The following is a 23,080-nucleotide window of genomic DNA, read 5'->3' on the forward strand; positions in this document are numbered from 1 at the left end:
ACATCTACAGTTCAGGGCAGAGCACCTCTCTGCTCACTGCATACCTATTTAACTTATATCTTAAACTGAAGCCTTACATCCACAATCAGAGCTGGGAAGTAACAAAGTATTTGTACTGTAGCTACTTAAGTAGATATCTGTATTTACTTGAGTATTTATATTTTCTGATGACTTTTTACTTTTCCTACATCTGAACACAAATATCTGGACTTTTTACTCCTTACTTTGTCAAACAGACTCATTGCTTTCAACCTTGATGACATTATAAAAACAAGACATGACGTGTAAATAAACAATAGAAGACATCTTTGTTTCCTTTTGGTGTGTGCGCTCCGTGTCTCCCTTATATTGCAGAGAATCCAGTATGTCATTGTATTCACAGGATTGTGTGTGTGTGTGTGTGTGTGTGTAATTGTGAAAGACACAGATGAGTCTGGGTCAGGTTTGGGCTTCAGATGCATCATCAGAGCTGGACAGCCCAACGCTCTCCTTCCAAAATTCAGCCGCTCCGCTCACATGCTCTGTGGAGAGTAACCTTGATGATCACAACATGTGAACATCTCACTGTTTAAACATGATTTTTCTCTGCTGTGTCTCATATGTTAGTTCAGTTCAGTTCAGTTCAGAGCTTTATTTTCCCTCGAGGGGAAATTAGGTTTGCAGTGACAGTAACATAAACCAACTAACACAACGACCATAAATAGATAAATAAACAGTGACATACAACACAACCAAACTTGATAAGAACAATATCTATCCTAATAAAAATAAGAAATGTTGTTTTTAGGGTTTGTACAGGTTAACTGTATTGATAGCACGTGGGACAAAAGAACATTTGAACCTATTTGTTTGTGCTCGAGGGCTAAACCTCTGTCCAGATGGCAGGGGAATGAATTCCTCTAGAAGTGATCAGAGCTGGACAAGATTGACCGTGTTTTTAAAAACAAGCCTGTCAAAGATCTCGGAGAGAGAACGCTGCTGCAGGACCATTACCTTTCTGGCTTCTTTCACTATTTTTTGCAGACGATTTTTGTTCTTTATTGACAAGTTTCCATAAAACGAAATTAAGCAAAACGTTAAAATGGACTCAATGAAAGCTTTATAAAATAAAACCATTAAAATCTTGTCAACATTAAAATAATTTAGTCTGATGTTATTTTACATCAGTAACTTAGAAATATTTCATTCATTCATAAATTTCATATTTGTGACTTTGTGTCTGTAAAGTCTGACTTTATGGAGTGTCCCTGAACGCAGCATGTGTACATTGGTTTGTTGTCTTGGTGATGATGAGAGTTTGATAAGAGAGTAATACTGACTGAGATGAAGGTCAAAGAAGCAGACCAAAGATATTAATGAACACTGAAATAAAACAGTAACACACAATCAATGAGTTTCTACTCTAGTTCCTAAATCTGCAGTAAAGTCAGAGGTTTTATGTGTAACTGTACTTTATTATAAAGAGATGACATCATAGAATCTGTTTTCATATAAAAACCAGAAGAACAAATAAATGTTTAAAATAGAACCTGATGAAGTAGTTAACATGATGAATAGTTTGTTACTGTAACATCAGTGTGACTGTGAGTTTTCACCTCCAGCAGACGTCTGCCTGGTAACAGCTGATCAGCAGGTCATGTGATCAGCTCCTCTGGTTTTTACAGCAGCTCTCAGTCAGACTGTGTCAGTGTTTGTCAAGAGAACAGAGGAACATGGCTTCATCCTTTCTGAGCTTCTCCCTCCTCTTCATCACTGTCTACACAGCAGGTAGGATCAATACACTGATCACTGATCAATACTCTGATTGTACTTCATCACACAGCAGGTAGGATCAATACACTGATCACTGATCAATACTCTGATTATACTTCATCACACAGCAGGTAGGATCAATACACTGATCACTGATCAATACTCTGATTATACTTCATCACACAGCAGTAGGATCAATACACTGATCACTGATCAATACTCTGATCAGACTGTACTGAGTCAAACTGATTATTTCTTTCTTCAGATGGATTTATGGAGTATGATGTGTTCCGCTGTCAGTTTAACTCCTCTAAGCTGGAGGACATCAGGTACATCTACTCTACGTATTACAACAAGTTGGAGATCGCCAGGTTTGACAGCGTTGTGGAGAAATATGTTGGATTCACTGAGTGGGGAGTGAAGGTTGCAGACTACTGGAACAAAGATACTTCAGAGCTGACTCAGAGGAAAGCTGAGAGGGAGAGATACTGCCAACACAACATTGGGCTCTGGTTTTACTATTTTCTGACTAAATCAGGTGAGTTAGTGTTTAAACCTGGCTAACCCTAACCCCGGTTAACAGACTGTTTTAACCCAGGTTAACAGACTGTTTTAACCCCGGTTAACAAACTGTTTTAACCCCGGTTAACAGACTGTTTTAACCCCGGTTAACAGACTGTTTTAACCCGGGTTAACAAACTGTTTTAACCCAGGTTAACAGACTGTTTTAACCCGGGTTAACAAACTGTTTTAACCCGGGTTAACAGACTGTTTTAACCCGGGTTAACAGACTGTTTTAACCCCGGTTAACAGACTGTTTTAACCCAGGTTAACAAACTGTTTTAACCCCGGTTAACAGACTGTTTTAACCCAGGTTAACAAACTGTTTTAACCCCGGTTAACAGATTGTTTTAACCCAGGTTAACAGACTGTTTTAACCCCGGTTAACAGACAGTTTTAACCCCGGTTAACAGACTGTTTTAACCCATGTTAACAGACTGTTTTAACCCGGGTTAACAGACTGAATCATGAACTCTGCTGATTGATTGACAGCTGACGTGTTTATTGATCATCAGAGTTTAAATTGACTGATCAGAGTGAAAACATTTTTAGTGTCTCTGCTGATTTATGATCTGATTCACAGTCAGTGAAGTTTTTATATCTGTATCACTTCCTGTTAAATAATTATTATTATCATAATTATTCATTCAATGCCAAAGCAATTGACAAGGATCTTTTGCCTTTTGGTGGCACTGACTATTTATATGGGAAAGGAATTTAGTATTGAAGCATGAGTGAACAGTTTTGGGAGAGATATGAGCTTTTGCAAGTGAACTATGGTGTTGTGCTGAACTGTAAGACTGTTCTGCCAAATGATCTTAGAGTTTTGAGAATGTAATTTCTGTTTCAAGAAATGAGCCAAACCAATGGAAAAAAACTGTAATAACATGAGCAACACGTCACAGTGAGGTCTCTCCTCCTGCTGGTCAAACAATGATACTACAGCTCATGGTGGTGATTACATTATTACTTTTATTATTGTTATAATTATTGAAATAATAATAATAATAATAATAATAATAATAATAATAATAATAATAAACTAAATGTCCATTAGATGTTCTGCTGTCGTCTGTCTCTCTCCACAGCTGGATAACAAATGGCAGAGTAAGAGTCAGACTGTTAAGAGAAGCAGATCTGACTCTATAAAAACTATAAACCAAGTTAAACAGTGACAGAAGAAGTGAACAGAATATAAACTGTGAAGCCAATAAAGTCAAAGCTCCATCAAACACTGAACTAAATGAGACAAGTTGCATCAGATGTGACCAGAGTTATATCTGATATAAAGTCATTAATTAATATAACAGCTGCTGGACTCTGCTGGACTCTGCTGTTTTAAGAGGACATTGTTACCTGTTCATTACCTCTGTACATCTTTAAACTATAACAATAACAATAATACTAATACTAATACTAATACTAATAATAATAATACCAACAGAACTGAAATCAGCCCCAAATGTGAATATTTTTAAATCTAGGTTAAAAATGTTTCTCTCCTCATGTTTATGATTGAGCTCTTTTAAAGCACTTTAACTTTTAATCTTTCATCTGCACTCTATGTCCTTTTAATGATTTTAATGTAAAGCATTATTTTATGTTTTATTTAAGTCTAGTTTTTATTTTCTTTCTCGCTTTCTATTTTTATGTACTTTATTGACAATGATGATAACAACAAGAGGACATTGTTACCTGTTCATTACCTCTGCCCATCCTAGATAGATAATGTTACAGGTATCGGCTGGCACATAAACAGCTTTTATTTTTTTATCTCACCAACCTGTAAACAGAAGAAATCAATGAGTGCCACGGGGCTACTGCCGGGACGAGTACACAATTTATTTTTTCTTTATGAATGTACTTTATTCTCAACTTAACATTCCTGAAGATATTAAGTGAATCATATAATTAATAGTTAATCATATTTAAGCATAAATAATATTTCTCTTTAAACATATTAATTAAAGTCTACTTCATTTTTTCCACAGATAGGAACATCACTGTTATGAAATTATTAAGTAAATCTTCAAATCATTTAGAGAGTAGATTTTATTACATTTTATTTTAAATTTCTTGGTTGTATGAAATTATATTATGTACATTTTGTTCATCTTCTATTCATAAATAATATCAATTAAATTTCTCTCTCTTTCTATTTTTATTTATATTGTTTTATTTTTATTAACAATAAATGATGATGATAATTGTAATAATAACAATAACAACAATAAGAATAATACCAATAATAATAATAATAATAATAATAATAATAATAATAATAATAATAATAATAATAACCATGTGACTGTATTTCAGTGAAGCCCTACGTGGTCCTGCACTCAGTGGCTCCCTCTGCTGGTAATCATCCCTCCATGTTGGTCTGCAGCGTCTACAGCTTCTACCCCAAACACATCATAGTGAAATGGGTTAGAGACGGACAGGAAGTCACCTCTGATATCACTTCCACTGAGGAGATGCCAGACACTGATTGGTACTACCAGATCCACTCCCACCTGGAGTACACGCCCAGGTGAGTCCAGCTGCAGGTCCACATAGATCCAGTTGGGTCCAGTTGGGTCCAGGTGTTCAGTAAAGGTCTGGTCACACAGTAGAAAGTGTCACAGTGAAATTCATCTGCATGTTTTCATGAAATGTGAGTTTCAATAAGCTGCTGAGCTACATTCAGTGTGTCAGGACGGATTGCTGTTCCTTCATTTGAGGCTCAAAGTTCAGAAAAATGTGGAAAGAAAATTGAGCAGAGAACGTTTGAAGTTCTGCTGAGTGGAACGTCTGAAGTTTGTTTGTGTTGAAGGTCTGGAGAGAAGATCTCCTGCAAGGTGGAACACGCCAGCCTGAGTGAGCCTCTGTACACTGACTGGGGTAAATACCTGTCTGTCTGCTCACCTGTCTGTCTGTCTGTCTGTCTGCTCACCTGTCTGTCTGTCTGCTCACCTGTCTGTCTGCTCTCCTGTCTGTCTGTGTGCTCACCTGTCTGTCTGTGTGCTCACCTGTCTGTCTGCTCACCTGTCTGTCTGTCTGCTCACCGGTCTGTCTGTCTGTCTGCTCACCTGTCTGTCTGCTCTCCTGTCTGTCTGTCTGCTCACCTGTCTGTCTGTCTGCTCACCTGTCTGTCTGCTCTCCTGTCTGTCTGTGTGCTCACCTGTCTGTGTGCTCACCTGTCTGTCTGTGTGCTCACCTGTCTGTCTGTCTGTCTGCTCACCGGTCTGTCTGTCTGTCTGCTCACCGGTCTGTCTGTCTGTCTGCTCACCTGTCTGTCTGTCTGTCTGCTCACCTGTCTGTCTGCTCACCTGTCTGTCTCTACCTGTCTGTCCTCAGATCCGTCCCTGCCTGAGTCAGAGAGAAACAAGATCGCCATCGGAGCGTCAGGACTGATCCTGGGTCTGATCTTATCTCTGGCTGGATTCATCTACTACAAGAGGAAGTCCAGAGGTCAGGAACCAGTCTGACACCAGTCTGACACCAGTCTGATACCAGTCTGACACCAGTCTGACACCAGTCTGATACCAGTCTGATACCAGTCTGATACCAGTCTGACACCAGTCTGATACCAGTCTGACACCAGCCTGACACCAGTCTCTTTTTTCTCTCAGGACGGATTCTGGTCCCCTCTAGCTGATCCTGATCCTGGTCCTTCCTGGTCTTAGTCCTGGTCCTTGTCCTGGTCCTGGTCCTGGTCCTGGTCCTTCCTGGTCCCGGTCCTGGTCCTTCCTGGTCTTGGTCCTGGTCCTGGTCCTGGTCCTTCCTGGTCCTGGTCCTGGACTCAGCAGCTGCTTGTCTTTTCCTTCTTCTATTCTGCTGGATCTTTGAATCAGTACTGATGCATCATATCTGAATGTTTCCATGTTGAGAGTAAAATGTGACTGTGCAGCGTAACCAGTAACATTATCTGTCAGTAAATGTAGTGGAACTAAGTTTCCTCTGCAGTACAAGTACACAGCTGCAGCCTTTCTACCACTTTGGGGCCTTTTGGGAGTCATTTCAGGGAACAGTGAGTTACAACAGTAACATGATTCAATACTTTCATATCTAAACATCATAATGAACCTACAGATGTTGGGGCCCTTGTAGTCGGGGCCCCAGGCAGTAACTGTCTATGCTGGCTGATGATAAAGTGGCTCCTGTATATCCACTAACTGACTCCTTAACTCTGCTTCAATCAATATAATCCATTGATCTGATTGATTTGTGTGCGATTGGTAGATTTGATACAAGTTTTTATCCACAATAAACCTTCAGAGAACCTTCAGAGAACCTTGTGACGCTCTGTGAGTTTATTGATGACGTTAATAAACAGGAAGTTTGTCACCTGATCAGTAATATGATGCTGTTTGTGTTTATTGGATCAATGGTCCAGTTCATAAAGCATTACAGCTTCACACAGAACAAACAACACTTATTACAGTCCAGCTGCTTCCACTTTGATATTGATCCTCTTCTGCTGCTGGAGTCCAAGCTAAAAGTCATGTTTACACTCAGTCAGTAGAGTTGATTCTATTGGTCAGAGGTGGTGGGAGCTTCCTCTGGAGCTTTTTATCATCGTCTTTTTACTGGCAGCCATAAAAATGTTCAGAAGAGCTTTGGGAACATTTCCAAGGTACAAAAAGTGGAAGAAAAACAGATTCCAGGTCCAGAATCTGTGAAACTGAATCAGCCACTTCTTTCCAAAAAGGCTGAACAGACGAACGAAGCCAAAGAAAATTCAGAGTGAAAATCACTGAGTTCAAATCTGATCCAGTTTGGGTTAATATGGCAGCAGCACCATACTGGGTCAGTGCTGTTATGAACCAGGTTTACTGGTAGATTTGGTCAGAGACACTGCTGATGTAATGTTAACCCAGTGAAACCAGCTGATCACTACAAACCAGCAGTATTGAGGTTGTTAGTCAAACAAAGGTAATGTATCACTTTATTTAATTACTCCCTGTGGAAGGTAATCAATTACACTACTAGTTACATTATTAATGGGTCACTCCTTAGTTTGTAAAAAATAATATATCAACAAATAAAATAATATGATTCTTGGCCATCATACTGTGGTGAACTTTATCACCCTCCGAGTGAGAAGAATGGATGAAAGACCAAGTCGAAGTTCTTTGAGTTTTCTTTATTGCCAATATTGGAGACAGAACTCTATCAAATCTGAGGCTGCTGAGGTGTCACTGGTCAAAATGGAGCCTTCCTTTCTGTCTCTCTCGTTTTTCGTACGTGTAAGATCTTTTATACTAATGTTACGCCCCAGAATGTACACATCATCTTAAACATGTGTACTCTGCCTTTCATCCATATAAGGACACAATATATGCTTGTTTATATTCCAAATTCCAATGCCTTTACTGTTTGACAACCTCTAAATATTAATTACCATTATACAGAATGGTACCATTATACAGGATGGTACCAGCTGTCCTCCACAGACTATAGTTAATATGAACCAAGGTTCATATCAAGTTTACACAGATTAAGGCCCATATGAAGACTCTGACTGTTATATAAACTATACTTTAAGGCCTACACACAGAGACAGAACTTTAGCTTAAAAATACAATAATAGAAATACATAGAAATACATAGCAGAAAATACACTACATATCCCCCCTTGGAAGCTTTTGAGCTTCCATAAAAGAATGAACCTAATATCACTGCTACAGGGACATAATACAACAACATAAGCATCCAAATTAACCTTAGCTGCTAACAAACATCTGCTAAAGGTGACTATACGTGAAAATTAAACATTGTCGTGAGAAGAGCTTACGCTTACACTACTCTATTATTACTAGCAATCTTCACTGAGCAATCAGTGTAATATTACTCTAATAATCAACTCATAGAATACTTAAACACAAAAGAAACCTTTTAACCTTAGCTTCATTTGACTCTCAAATAATCAAAAGTAGACTCATATGAATTAATAAAAAGGTATGAAGTAATAATATCATGTCAAACATTCTTTGCTTTTAGCATTGATCAATTATCAGCAACAGTAAGAACTGATGGAATACATCTTACACTTAATCAACTCCTCATATGCTGTCACAATATAATCATCTGAGGTCACCTTGTAACCTCCTTTTCAATAGTCCAATGTCCTCAAATCAAAAATACTTCCATGGAAAACTGTATCTTCATTGTTTTTGCTTAGGATCAGAGGTCACTAGCACTTGACCTTCTCGTTGGAGGTCAGTTGTTCTTACTGCCTCGGGCCATAAAGATAGAAGAAAGAGGGGAGAGAGAGAGATAGAAATAAAGGGTGACAAAACTTGCAGGTCCGTCGTCCTTTCTCTTTTAACTGTAGTCTTTGAACCGAATCGGACTCGAACCGGCCTGGGACTTATTGATTCTCTGAAGGCTGTATGAGAGACCTTCTGGCTCTCTGGACAATCTGGCGTTGACTTTCCTGCTGGTTGTGGCCTTGGCTGTTCTGGAGCATCTCGGAAGTCGATGGTGTTCAATCGAGCATGGCTCTCTGGATTGTCACAGTTTGCCATATCTCCTGATGGCTTGCTCTCCATCTTCCGTCTTTGTGGAGGATCCCCTTATCTGGATCGCCTTATCCCCTGGTAGGATGGTGATAGAAGAACCCTTTGTTCCTCTTTCTCGGTCTGCTCCTGTTTTTGGATGACATAAACAGAAATACTCCTTCGGAAGTTAGACATATATTTTACATATGCTTTCAAATCGTCTTCTAACAGAGATAGACTTGGGCCTTTCCCACTAGCGCAATCTAGGCTTCGTCATGCAACGGCCTACAGCTAACTCAAATGGCGTCATACATAACTCACGAAGCTCACTAGATCTACAGCCATTAGCGCAAGCGCAAGCGCTTCTATCCAATTAAGTCCCCTTATGCTGACAGATCTTAATGAGACGTTTTTTAATAACTCCATTCATTCTTTCACAAATATCTTGACTTTGTGGATGGTACACAGCTCCAATACTTAATACCTAGCTTTTGCAAAATAAGCTTTACTGTTTTGTCAACAAATTCTCTACCGTTATCTGATGAAATCCTATCTGGTAGGCCCCATCGAGGTATTACCTCCCTGCAGAGAAACTTCGTTACCGATGAAGCATCTTTTCTTTTAGTAGGGCATTTAAATAACAGTGTATATCAATGCACATGATTTAGTTTATTAATATAACATGATTTTCTTAGTTTTGCATATAAAGCACAGAAGGTATTTTATTTTTTAATTGAAACTTTTATTTTTGAAACTTCCAGCGGAAGAAAACAATGCGTTTTTTCGCTAATACAGTCTACCTCACCCGCCAGAAACGAGCGAGAAACTTATGAGAACTGTCATATCAAATAAGCTGAAAATGCCACTGCAATTTCTACAGAGATGTCCACTCACAAATAAGATTTAGCATCTCAGTTGGAGAGAGAACAAGGCACATTTGTATTACTTTTCTTTGAAGTTTAAATGTTAAACGGCCGCTAGCATAAATACTATAATTGTAACAAGGATTCAAGCCAGTTTGTTTTATTAACATGTATTATGCACTTTGAGTTCCTACATGTGTAAATGTGCTGTCATTTGTGATTGTATATATTAGTGCATAAGAAAGCATTTAAAGGACATTCAAGCTATTTTCTTTAACAGAAATATCATTGTACAAGTGTAGTGAATTCATGTATATTTTTGTTTCACTTAGCTCTTACGGTGTGGAATGGATTTGAATAAATCCACGAACATCAGTCAAAGAGTCCGACCATCTTCTTTCTATGACGTAATCAATTTGTTCTAGCAAAAAAGATACCCAAAAACCATACTCTTTTATAATTTTCCTTATAATTTTCCTTCTCACTTCCCCCCTCGCCGCATGGGCGAGTCCATGCGCGTAATTTATCAATAAACCCAATAAGTCTGGAGGTGCAACCACCAGGCCATTATGATTTCTCCATAGACCTGTGGCATCTTTACTTGCACCTCTAGCTAACCACAACTGTTTGTCCATTGTATTAGCTCCTTCATGCATCAACACTATGTCTCTGAGTGTGATATTGTCTTCTAAGTCTACTACATGTGTAACCAGAAGGACTTTCTCTGTCTTATGTGCCCCAGCAGCTACCTTTGTGGCTTCATCTGCTGCATTGTTACCTCGAGTAACTCTAGATGTATCTGATTTATGTGCTGCACATTTAGCTATAGCTATTTCTTTAGGATTCATCACCGCATTTAACAGCTCCATAATTTGTGCATGATGCTATATGGGGGAACCATCAGTCTTCTTAAAGCCACGTCCCTTCCATACTGCAGCAAACAGATGACAAACTGAATGAGCATATGCAGATTCGGTGTATATTGTAACACGCTTACCTTCTGCCATTTAGACAAGCTTGCGTTAAAGCAATCAATTCAGCGAGCTGTGCTGAACATGGCTGTGGAACAGCTTCAGCTTTCTCAGTTACAAAGTCAGAGCCTTCCGCTTTAACGATTGCATATCCTGCACTTAATTTATCTCCTGTTTTGTAACAAAACCCATCAGTCCAATATTCTAAATCTGGCTCCCGGAGTGGGAGTGCTTGTAGGTCTGAACGAAGTTTAGAATATTTTTCTGCTTCTACTAAGCAGTCATACGGCTCCCCATCATCAGGAGTCGGCAAAGTGTCAACTGGGTTAATCATATTACACCTAGCTAAAGTAACATCCTCTTGTTCTAAAAGTCTATGATAGTCTCTAATTCTAGGCATCGTCAAAGTGAACTTGCCATGGTTCAAGAGGTTTCTCAGACTGTGGTGGGTCACAATTGTCAATGGATAGCCCATCGTAAGACCTGAAGCTTTCTCATACATTTTATAAACTCCTGTCAGAGCTCTATAGCATGGGGCAAAGCCCATCTCCACTTCTGAATAAGCAGAAGAATAATATGCAATAGGTTGGGGGCTAGTCCCCGTACCCGTGGGTTGAGCAAGAACAGCACAGGCATGTTTGCCCTCAGGAGATGACGAGACATACATCACAAAAGTCTTAGAATAATCAGGCAATGTCAATGCTGGTGCCTATAGCAATTTCTGTTTAATTGTTGCAAATGCCAGGTGACCTTCTTGTGTCCAAATGAGATTACAATGCAATTGACCACTTCCTGTGTCTTTGATCATAGCTCTCAGTGGTCCTGTGAGTTCTGTGTACTTCTCAACCCATGCAGAACTATAACCCATAATCCCCAAGAATTTCATCATTTCTCTGACAGTCCTTGGTCTGAGTGCTTTCCTTAAAGCTTCCGAATGTCAGAAATGCTTCGGTGTTGTATTGGGACCACAAGCTCTCTTGAACCTGTTCTAACATTTCTTCCATGAAGTTCCTGTCAGGTGTGACAACATTGACTCATTTGTCATTTGTACAGTCTGTGGTTGACCAACTCCTTGTGCTGAGCTCATAATTTTGATGAATTGTTGAGCTTTACTTATCCAGACAGCTGGGTTTTCTTTTGTTGTTACAAAGATGGCCTCTTCTGATTCTGCCATCATTGCCCCAATATGCTTCTGTTTATAATCTTCAGCAATCATTAGAGTCACATGAGGAATGCTTCCCTCGATCTTATGTTCCTGGTTCAAATAAACATCATTATTTATCTTCATTGCAGAACCTTGTCGGCCCAGGATTATACATCCTGAACTGAGTTGAACTTGTTTCGGTCGGGTTTTCAACCACTCATCTGGATCTGAGTTGGGGGGATCTTTGAAATACTGGAGCGTACAGTGTAGTGCATATTCTGGTATCCTAGCTCCCAGTAAGTTTGCAAAGATGAACTTTTCTCACACTCTTGCTGGTTCAATCAGATCTCGACTGAGATTTCCAATCCAGTAGACCACTGGTGCTTCAGTTTCTGCTTTCATGGTCATTTGATGATCATTTTCATGTGGCACTTCCACCAAACAGCCGTCTGGTGTGCATTTTATTGTACACTTCAATCTGCATAATGCATCTCTTCCAAATAGTCCAATGTGGGTTTGTTTTGCCAGACATAGGAAGGTGTGTAGCATCATGAGGCCGGATACAGGTAAAAGTAGCTCCGCAATCTGCCATCAGTTTCAATGGACGATTGTTTACTTTTACCCAAGTTGTTGGATCATTTTCCTGTTTAGACACCACCAGCTGACACCCCCCTTTCGGGTTCTCTGGGCACCCCTAGAACTCTAGTTTTCTGAGTGTCTCTTGATCTTGCTCTTTCTGGACATGTTCTGTCTTACGGTACAGTTCTTTTCTGTTCTGCTTTGTATGTATTGACGAGCACTTGCAATGTTTTTATCACTTCTGGATCGAAGGTACCCTCTGGCGGCCAGGGCTGGTCAATTTCTGCCCATCTTTTATTAAACTTTTTAGATATTTTATCAATTCCCTTCACGAGGGGATTATTTTTCTCTACCATCTCCACTGGGGTGGTTGCCTTTGCTGTACCTGCGCCCATTTCCACACACAGATTTTTATTTCTGAATTTCTTTATCATTTGTAAGGGAAATTGGAAAGCGAAAGGTTCTGAACTTTTTACTTCACACAGTGACCTTGTTATAAATACTGAGCAATCCCCAAATTAGATAACAAACCACTTTTTCCCAAAAATTGTCTATTCAAACACACTTTTTGTAAACCTCAACAGACGATAATCCAACTAACTTTTCTTTGACTTTATTTACTTCAACCACACTTTTTAACTTTATTTTATTTATTCGTATGATTGAATTAAATGCTGCTCAGATTATGCACAAATCAGAAGCTGTCACAGGTTGATTACTAATCAAAACTACTCATGTATCATTTAAAATCAGTGCGAGTTGTGATATAATCCTGTTATACACAAGGCATGTGTACCATGTACAAATATATGTAAATATAAATTTGAATCCAACCGTATTATTAATATATAAAGATTAATTTTAATGTTAATGAAGAAGGGCAATGGACACCAGTGTAGTTTACTTAACTAACCAATTAAATTAAAGGTATGTACTCAAATATGTGTCTGGTATCGTTGGAAAGGAAACACTCTCAGGATTCTTGTAAAAGTGTGTGTGATTCTGTGTCTCACTGACAAAGAGTGGCAGAGGTCACAACGATGGGGTTATTTACTCGCCCATAGGTTTGCCTTTACAATGACATGTGTACAAACATTATTATTACTATTACATATAACCATATTTTTTGTTTGGCCATATCTATCTATCTATCTATCTGTTTATTTTGCTATAAGTCATATGTTAAGTCGAAGAAGAACCAACCGTGTACCAAAATGCTGAGTGCTGAGTCATAAGATGATCGTTGTGGATAAAGGGAAGACTTTGAAGGCATGTAGCATTATAGCTTTTCTTACTTAGCTCAGGGGCTAGCCGAGCTAATCGCTAATACTATTAGGCTGTGAGCAACCATATAAGTCGTATGTGGTCTTGAATGAATCAGAACAATCTAAGCTTTCCAACAACGTACGGCATGAATATACATATCTAAGGCTTGGTGTTTAAAACATTCAGAATAACGTGTCGCTACCTCTTAACATCTGTCCCTGTCCCTTAGACGGAACAGCATACATTAAGCGGTTAAGTTGGTTTTAAATTTATAATAAACAGCTCAGTGAAAGATGGTAAAAGTCCACTTCCACAATTAACAAATCCTGCTTACACAAATTAACCAATAATCAATTAATCATTTTCAATCAACTATCTTTTACTCACTATAAGCTAACAAACCAATGGCCAATATTAATAAACTAATAATAAATCAAGGTGCTATTATTAGCTGATCCGTTATTACTAGGTCAAAGGCCAATCATTAATCAAAATATCAAATTGGACAAATCAATTACTCATAAAAATCCAATCAATCAATCAATCAATCAATCAATCGATTCGTCAATCAATCAATCAATCAATCAATCGATCATCATCAATTAAAGCAACTAATTTATCAAACACTCAATCAATTAATCAGTTGTCATCAATTAAAGCAATTAATCCAATCAATCAACCACTTCATTACACCCATCAATCAATCACTCATCATAAATCAATCAACCTTGCATACAATTACAATTACTTTCAGTCAAACAAGTCAATCACAGAAATCAATTAATCCACCACTCAGTCAATTGGTTACCAATCGATCAATCAAAGCAATGTAACCATAAACAAATAATTATCAATCAATCCTCACATCTGACAACCAACATGTCAGTTTGTCATCAATCAATCACAACCATGATTTCATCAATCAGGCAATTTATCAATTAATCAATAAACCATCAATCCTCAGTTAATCATTCACACAGCTAATTAAACCTCAATCATTCAAAGCAACAAGTATAATTCAACACATTAGCTAGCCATTCAATCAAACGATTTAAACAGTTCAATCATTCAACAGTTAACCATTATCAGCTACTCTTATCAATCACTCTAATTTACTTAACAATTCAGACAATCAACCAACCAATCAAAGCAATTATCATTAACACAAAAATTAGAATAATTCAAAAAGTCAGTTTGTCGTCAAGTCCAAGTAATCAGTCACATTAAATATTACAAAGATCAATCTTCACCTATTTATTCAAATTAACTTTTCTCTAGAATAAACAGCAGCTACTAAATTTACTATCACCTGATCTAATTAACACTCCATCAAACCTCTAAAAATATTTACACAATCCTACCGAACAGAATATCCCATAATATACTAACAGCTTCTTCGCGGTAACATCCAAGTGTTTACAAACCACTATTTTAATCTAATGATCAAGACAACCTTCCCAAACTTCTACTAAAGATAAGAATAATAATGTCTTATACCGTAATTATAAAAACAATCTTCAAAAACATTTTTACAAGCACAAGCTATGAACAGAGCAAACATAACCAAAAAGCCAAAAATGGAAGAGAGAGAGAGAGAGAGAGGAAAAATGTTCGTGTATGTGTGTGTATATGTTCCTTACTACTCTGTTTAAACAGAGCTCATCAATCACTCTTCTTATGGAGGAAGAGGATTGTTCTTGTCTAATTTATTTATATATATATAAGTCCGTTCACTTTATAGTGTACAGCTCATGTCTCCTTTTTATAGAGAAAGGAGGTGTTAACACACTAATCCATTAATCTTGGATAGGAAAGAATCAGAAAATGACAGGAATAAAACAGCCTTCCTGTGTCATGCAGCTGACTGCACCTCCGTCTATCACACGCAACTTTCCATCTGCGCTCTCTCTCTGCGCAGACCAGCGTCAGAGCCTTTTGAGTTCCAGCCTCAAACCGTCTCAAGTTTACGGCTGACACAGAGCAGAACGTCAGAACGGATGAGTTTTGTTGTGAAGTCAAAAACACAATCAACCATACACTTCAGCAAGACGAATCGATGAAAACAAGTTTAGTAAAACAGCCTTTCTATTCTGCATGTGCATGCTTGTGTACATTAAGGACAGCTGTCTCAGGAAGCAGGAATGTTCCTCTGTTTATGTTAAGGCATGGGTGTGTGTGTGTGTGTCAGAGAGGGAGAGAGATAGACTGAGCAGAAAAAGCTCCCCCTCCCTTTTCTGCCTCTCTAATAGAGACTAATATTCTTTATACATAGCAGAGAATTAACAGAACATTGATATCAATTAATAAAAATACGCAAACCTGCGTCGTCTTCAAACCTCGGTTTTATATATCTGCAGAAATCATCTGTCGTCTGCAGAAATCCTCACATTGTGTCCTCACAACACAAAATGAGAGAGAGAGATTAACTTCTTATTAAACATTACTCGAGTTATTTACTTCTTTAAACCATTTCATCAGGATCTCTAGTGTTGATCAGACACATATCCTTTCACATATTTCAACTTTAGGCATGCGACTTCATAAAACACATTAATCACTTTTAAATTTGCCTATAGGACTTTTGCCAAACTGCGCACGCTCTGACCTAAACTTAAATGCGACTTCATATATATTAATTCATCACTTTTAGCATCTAAACTGCATATTCGGTCTTTAAAGCTGTTTACTTTCGGGTCTAAACTGCGCATTTATTTCATTAAATACAACTTCAAACTAATTCATAGATTCTCCTATGAATTTATTTGTGAACTTGAAGTGTGCTCAACAGCCATAAAGGACTTTTTTGTTGAAATTGCACATACCTTCACAGTTCCCTCATATTTCTTCTCATATTTTCTCTCATTTTTCTCTTATTTCACCATGTGCATATTAAAATAATTCATTACTTTTTAGAGCCAGAACTACGAGATCAAAAACCCCGTTTTCAACAATATTTGATCTTAGCGCCAGAACGATGCACATTTCCTCATAAACTTAAACCAAAGTCTGCTTCTTTAGACAATAACTTCGAAGTGCACAATAAATACATACAGTAGGCCTATATTACTTCACACAATAAATTTAGATTTTCCAAATATGAGAATTCTCTTTATATTCAATTTCCTTAACAAAATTTAGCTTTGGGACCCTTTATAAATTTAATGACAGGTCATTAATTCATTCTTCCTCGCTTACAGTTCTTAATTTGGTTGAAAACTCCATCGTCTTGATCGGGGAGAGAGAAAGAAACAGAGAAAAAGGTCACTCACCAATGTGTGGATCCAGCTGGCCAAGCTGTCAATCTCTCTTTCTGTCTCTCCTCCCGAATTCAAGACTCTGGACCTGTCTTCAGAACCACCCTGCTCGCAGCGCCATGATTTGTGGTGAACTTTATCACCCTCCGAGTGAGAAGAATGGATGAAAGACCAAGTCGAAGTTCTTTGAGTTTTCTTTATTGCCAATATTGGAGACAGAACTCTATCAAATCTGAGGCTGCTGAGGTGTCACTGGTCAAAATGGAGCCTTCCTTTCTGTCTCTCTCGTTTTTCGTACGTGTAAGATCTTTTATACTAATGTTACGCCCCAGAATGTACACATCATCTTAAACATGTGTACTCTGCCTTTCATCCATATAAGGACACAATATATGCTTGTTTATATTCCAAATTCCAATGCCTTTACTGTTTGACAACCTCTAAATATTAATTACCATTATACAGAATGGTACCATTATACAGGATGGTACCAGCTGTCCTCCACAGACTATAGTTAATATGAACCAAGGTTCATATCAAGTTTACACAGATTAAGGCCCATATGAAGACTCTGACTGTTATATAAACTATACTTTAAGGCCTACACACAGAGACAGAACTTTAGCTTAAAAATACAATAATAGAAATACATAGAAATACATAGCAGAAAATACACTACAATACCATCATGTTGTACAAATAATAACTGCCTCAAAATAATAAGAGACTAAGAGACTGGCCTTCCTCACACCATTAGGTTGCATATGAACTGTATTTCACAGGCCAAACACACTCAAGCCATGTTTATCACTAAAGCAGCAGTTAAATCTCATGAGGATGAGTCTCTGAAATCATTTGTCAGACAGCCTAGATGGCGCTTCCATCCTGGTATAACACCGGTCCAGATAGCTCACTAAAGTTCTCCTGTCTGATGGCGGCTGTCCGTTCACTAATATCAGTTATTTGATGAGTTTGTTTCTGAAAGACACCGATTCCACTGTACAAACGAGCAACGCACAAGCTCTGGCTGCTTAGTTGAGGTCTGCATACATTCAGCTTAACATCACTGTGGGTCTGTGAGTGTTTCATTGATAGTTCAGTGTTAGCATGAGAGGTCAGGCAGTTGTGTGTACAAGTGTACATGAAAAGCATCTTTGACCATTTTTTATATCCGCCCAATTTATACATAATAACTGAAGAACTTAAGTAATAGAAGTCACATCATATTAGTTTGTTTAGTAACTGTCATGTGATTACTGAATGTATAAACTGTAACACGTTACATTACTGCATTACAGATAGATGTAATGTGATTACAGTAACATATTAGATTTTTAGGAGTGAGGGATGAGAATTCAGGAAGACATTAAGTCAAGAACTATCTGTCAGTGTAATAGCTGCTGAAGCCAATGGAAGGAGCCACGTTGGTGAACAGTTTGATGTCTTCAGGTCTGGAGATGTGTTCATCATAGAAGACAGAGAAGCCATTCCATGAAGAGAAGAACTGGTGCCACAGTTTTAATTACAATCCTGCATTCATCATCTAATGCAATGTGGTCATGGAGGGATGGAAGGGATGCAGCTATGGAAAGGAGATGGGATAGGAGGCATTGGAGAATGATGTGAATGGTGTAGTTGAGGTGGCCTAGCAGTGAAAGCAGCTGATGTTTAGTGCACCTGTGGACCAAGAGGAAGCTGGAGATGAGATGTGAAATCTGATTTGAGTTATTTTTGTAGGCAGAAATGCTGGAAATAAGACAAAGTCAAGCATGATGTCAAGAAACTCCAGAGATGTGCTGGGACCCTGCATTGTTTTGCGAGGAGAGTGGGACTCTGAGGTCACAGAATGCAGAGATCAGGATATTGAGACCATGAGCTGGAGGTGAAGAAGGTGTGACGGTAAAAACATGTTGGGCCTCCATCCTCTGCACTTTTTCCCTGTAAAGCCTGAGTTGAGTTTCCTTTGCCATCTCAAGACAAAGGAAACACAGAATTGACCCTAACCCTAACCCCTGACCCTGACCCTGACCCTAACCCCTGACCCCTGACCCTAACCCTGACCCCTGACCCTAACCCTAACGCTGACCCTTCCCCCAAACAAAAAGCTCAAATTCAACCCAAATCCAAACCCAGGTGACCCCCGTGGATTCTCGTCCCTCATTGGCTGAGAGATACCTGAAGCCTGGTGACATCACCGACGCTTCAAAAGAAGAGCTGCGAGGCTTCTCTCTCTCTTTTCCTCTTTTCGCCAGGCTACACGCAGGCGGGGCACAAGCTGTCCTTCTGAACCACCAAAGGCTGAGAGAAGACGATGACGCATGTGTGTTACCTTTCCCCCTTTCCTTTTTAGAAGCTTCTTCAACTGGATGGCTGAGGTGAGAATTCCCACGTTCACCTGAATGCATCGAATCAAGTATTCAAATCAGAAGCTTTAAACTGAATTTCTGTGTGACTAAAACAATTATTTGATTGTCAGAATAGTTGCTGATGAATTATTTGTCGATCAGATCGGATCAATAATTGATTTCTCTCCACCAACATGTTTATCATGTTTCATGTCTGTTCAACAGTTACATAAACTGGATTCAAACCAATAAATGTGAATAATGAGAGATAGATAGATAGATAGATAGATAGATAGATAGATGGATGGATGGATGGATGTGTGGCGATACGAGGGAGAACTCTGCTTCTTACTCAAAAATCCAAATTGATTAACATGGAATGAGGACCGACAACGCCACCCTGGGAATTTCACCCAGGGAGTTCTAAATAGTGATAACGAAGGCACACAGGGACGTTACACTAAGTGAGGGCAAGAGACGCGGTTCACAAGTTTCACAATCAATTAATTTATTTAACAAACATAGTACTCATTAAAATACAATTCAAATAAACTAACTTGCTAATCCTTCTTAAGCAACTGAGGCCAAGCGGGGGTATGGGGTATCAGGGGGAAAAAGGGAATCCAAAAAATGAACACCCCACTCGTACGTGACACACAAGAAAAATGGTGAAGTGCAATAATAAGAAAACCTACACCCAGGATCACAGCACACAAAATCACAGCACACAGAGGGGAAACCGACACCCGGGACACCACCACCACCACCACCGCTGGCTCTCAGTAACTAGAGGGGAAGGAGAAAGAAGCACAATTAGTCACTTGTAAAACACACAATCAAACTACACAATACAAAATAGATAAAATATAGGCATCAAAATAAAGCAACCAAAGAAATAAAGATATAACTGCACAACCTAAGACTAGAACTCCACAGAAATCAGACAAAAAGAATTGTTCAATTAATTAATATTCAATTAACAAACTTTTTACTTTAAAAGAACCAAAACAAAAAGAGCAAAGAAAATAGAAAACAAACAAAAGTCTCTGGCCAGAGCTATTTAATTAACAATTTAACATTAGCTATCTCATGATGAGGAAAAGTAAGGAAAATCAACCAATAAATTCAAAATAAAGAAAAATACAAGGAGACAATTAAGATTGTTTGACCCCGCTAAACCCCCCACACACATACACTCATACGCTCACCCACACAGCCAGAAACCAGGTATAACCATTCAAACTGTCCTAGTCCACACATCCACACCCAGCGCACACGGCCGATAAGACCGGCGCCACTAACGCTGGTTATGGAGAGAGAAACCGGTCCCCGGAAACCCAGGGGCCGAGCCGCTACTAGCGAGAGACAGTCAGCAGCGCAGGTGGCAGCAAAGCGGCATGCAGCAGCAAAGGGAGGCAGAAGCGTCAAGCGCAGCCAGCGACCATCCGTTACAGTGTGGAAAGCAATTGCTTGCAGGAGGCAGTTAAACAGAACAGGTAGCAGCGAAGCGGCATGCAGCAGCCAAAGGGGGCAGGAGCCTCAAGCACAGCCAGCGACAGTCCGCCGCAGCGCGGCCAAACCGGAGGATCCCGGGCAAAGCAGCCGCCACACACACAGAAAAGGTTCGGCGAAGCAGCAGTGTTCCTGTACTTAACTTAAAGCGTCCGGAGAGTTCAGCCGGTCCCGACCAGCGAGCGTCCACCAGAAGGGAAGAGCGAGGAGGGTCTGCTCAGAGGAGCAACAAGCAGAGCCTCTACTATTTGGCTGGTGATGCGTTCAGGGTCTGCTAAGAAAATGAACAAAGATCCAATTTAACTCCTAGGCTAACAGGTTATGGCCAGAGCAGTACCTACAGTGTTTATGCCTATGTGTTAAGTCATCCATACCAACTGCAGCAGGACAGCAAACACCTTGACCAAAAGGGTCCACCGCGACGGGAGCGGAGAAGGTAACGTGCGGCCAGGAAGCGGGCGGGCCTTCGAGCCAGGAAGTGAGAGACCGAGGGAGGGGCACAGCCTCCTTTTATCCCTTCGCCCCATGCACTGATTGGTCAACGAGCCGGATAGGGTGCCAGGTAGCAGGTCCACCTGTCTTCTACAGTGGTGGCATACCATACTACTACAATCCACCCCCTCCATTTTCATCGTCGACCCGATGATGTACTCTAATGATCCAAAAGCTAATGCCAAGGCCTAAAGAAAGCAGACACAGCATTTACCTGCGAGGGTGAGGGCCTCGCCTGAACCAAGTCATTGGTAGGCCTGGGAAGGTGATGGGGGTTCGAATGGCGGCCAGCTGTCGCTCGGGCCGTCCGCCGCATTGCAGTATCATTGCTCCCTGAGGGAGAAACTGCTAAGGGGGGGGAATGAGTAGAGGCTTGGGGTGTCATCCTGTTGGCAGGAAGTGCCAACCTTGGTCGTTCTGTCCGGTGGCCAGCAGTTGTATCACTTTCTGGGGGTGTAATGGCCAGAGGTACAGAGGGACGAGAGGGCAAAGGTACCGGTACAGCGGTGGGCGGTGCCAACACAGGGGCGGGTGCGAATTCCCCTGTGGCCGGATCAGCTGGTAAGGGAGAAGCTTCCCTTATCAAAGCCACCCAATCATCATCCGATGACTCATCGTTCATTACTGGCTGACCAGGCAGACTGGAAAGAGAAGCAGAAGAGCCACCTGGAGAAGAAATCCCGGCAACAGCTTTCAACAAGGTACGATGCACCCGTTTGACCTTAGCATGGTCATCAACTGGTGCAACGGTGTACACCGGACCCTCTCCAGGGGGAGCTTTAATCACCTTATGCACCACTGAGTTCCACTTATCATGTATCTTGTGACGACCTCTCCCACCAAAATCCCTTAACAGCACCAACTGGCCCTCGACCAGGGGCTCAGTCCGAACCACCTGGTCGTGGTTTCGCTTCCGTCGCTGTGCTGCAACCTTTAGCCGATCTCGTGCACCTTCAAAAGCCAGGTGCAACCGGGTTTGGTGCTCCTGAACCCAGTCGTTTACCGTGCCACCAACCGGATCCTGAACTCTCCCCAACAAAAAATCAACTGGAAGCCTGGCCTCACGACCAAACATGAGAAAGAATGGAGATTCGCCAGTGGATTGATGGGGGGTGGTGTTATAGGCAAACAGTACCTGTGGTAGACAAGAGTGCCAGTCTCGCTTTCGTGATACTGGCAGAGTGCGCAGCAGATCATGTAGGGTGCGGTTAAACCGTTCACACTGCCCATTCCCAGCAGGATGGTACGGGGTGGTTCGGGACTTTTCAATCCCATAAAGTCCACATAACTGCTGAATAAGTGTACTTTCAAAATTTCGACCCTGGTCGGAATGGATCCGCGCTGGGACACCGAACCGTGAAAACCACTCGGTGACTAGCACTTGAGCCACAGTGGAGGCTCGTTGATCACGGGTGGGAACAGCAAGGGTGTATTTGCTGAAAATGTCCGTCAACACAAGTACGCTCTCAAGCCCATTATGGGTTGGTTCAAGCAGAGTGTAGTCGATAGCCAAAATTTCATTCGGCTCTGAAGCTAGCAAATGCCCCAGGAAAGTACGGGCCAAAGGCCTAGAATCCTTGGCCACTTGGCACCTCTCGCAGGTTTGACACCAGCGTCTCACATCGGAGGACATCCCCGGCCAATAACACCGTTGCCTAAGCAATTCCAAGGTCCTATCCACCCCTTGGTGACCATGGTTTTGGTGTACCTCAGTGAGGACTCGCTCTTTCAGGGCAGCCGGCAACAATACCTGGAGAGTTGTTTCTCCACCATCAGAGCGCGAGACATGCCTGTATACCACCCCAGCCTGTTCAGTCAGCCGATCCCACTGTTTGAGGAGCGCCAGAGCTAGCTGG

At 40.4% G+C, this 23,080-nt stretch overlaps 2 protein-coding genes across 2 annotated transcripts in view; both read left to right on the forward strand.

Moving 5' to 3' along the window:
* LOC128384127 (H-2 class II histocompatibility antigen, E-S beta chain-like) overlaps window positions 1-23,080 on the forward strand; it is a 167,593-nt gene that overhangs the window by 93,724 nt on the left and 50,789 nt on the right. The window lies entirely within an intron of this gene.
* Window positions 1,680-6,021, forward strand: LOC128384131 (H-2 class II histocompatibility antigen, E-S beta chain-like). Its single transcript, XM_053343714.1, has 6 exons — window positions 1,680-1,767; window positions 2,018-2,290; window positions 4,633-4,846; window positions 5,129-5,196; window positions 5,653-5,766; window positions 5,928-6,021. The coding sequence occupies exons 1-6, from the start codon at window positions 1,713-1,715 to the stop codon at window positions 5,951-5,953; spliced, it is 750 nt and encodes a 249-aa protein (XP_053199689.1). The 5' UTR covers window positions 1,680-1,712; the 3' UTR covers window positions 5,954-6,021.

Source organism: Scomber japonicus, chromosome 22 (genome assembly GCF_027409825.1).
Source record: "Scomber japonicus isolate fScoJap1 chromosome 22, fScoJap1.pri, whole genome shotgun sequence".
Taxonomy (NCBI): domain Eukaryota; kingdom Metazoa; phylum Chordata; class Actinopteri; order Scombriformes; family Scombridae; genus Scomber; species Scomber japonicus.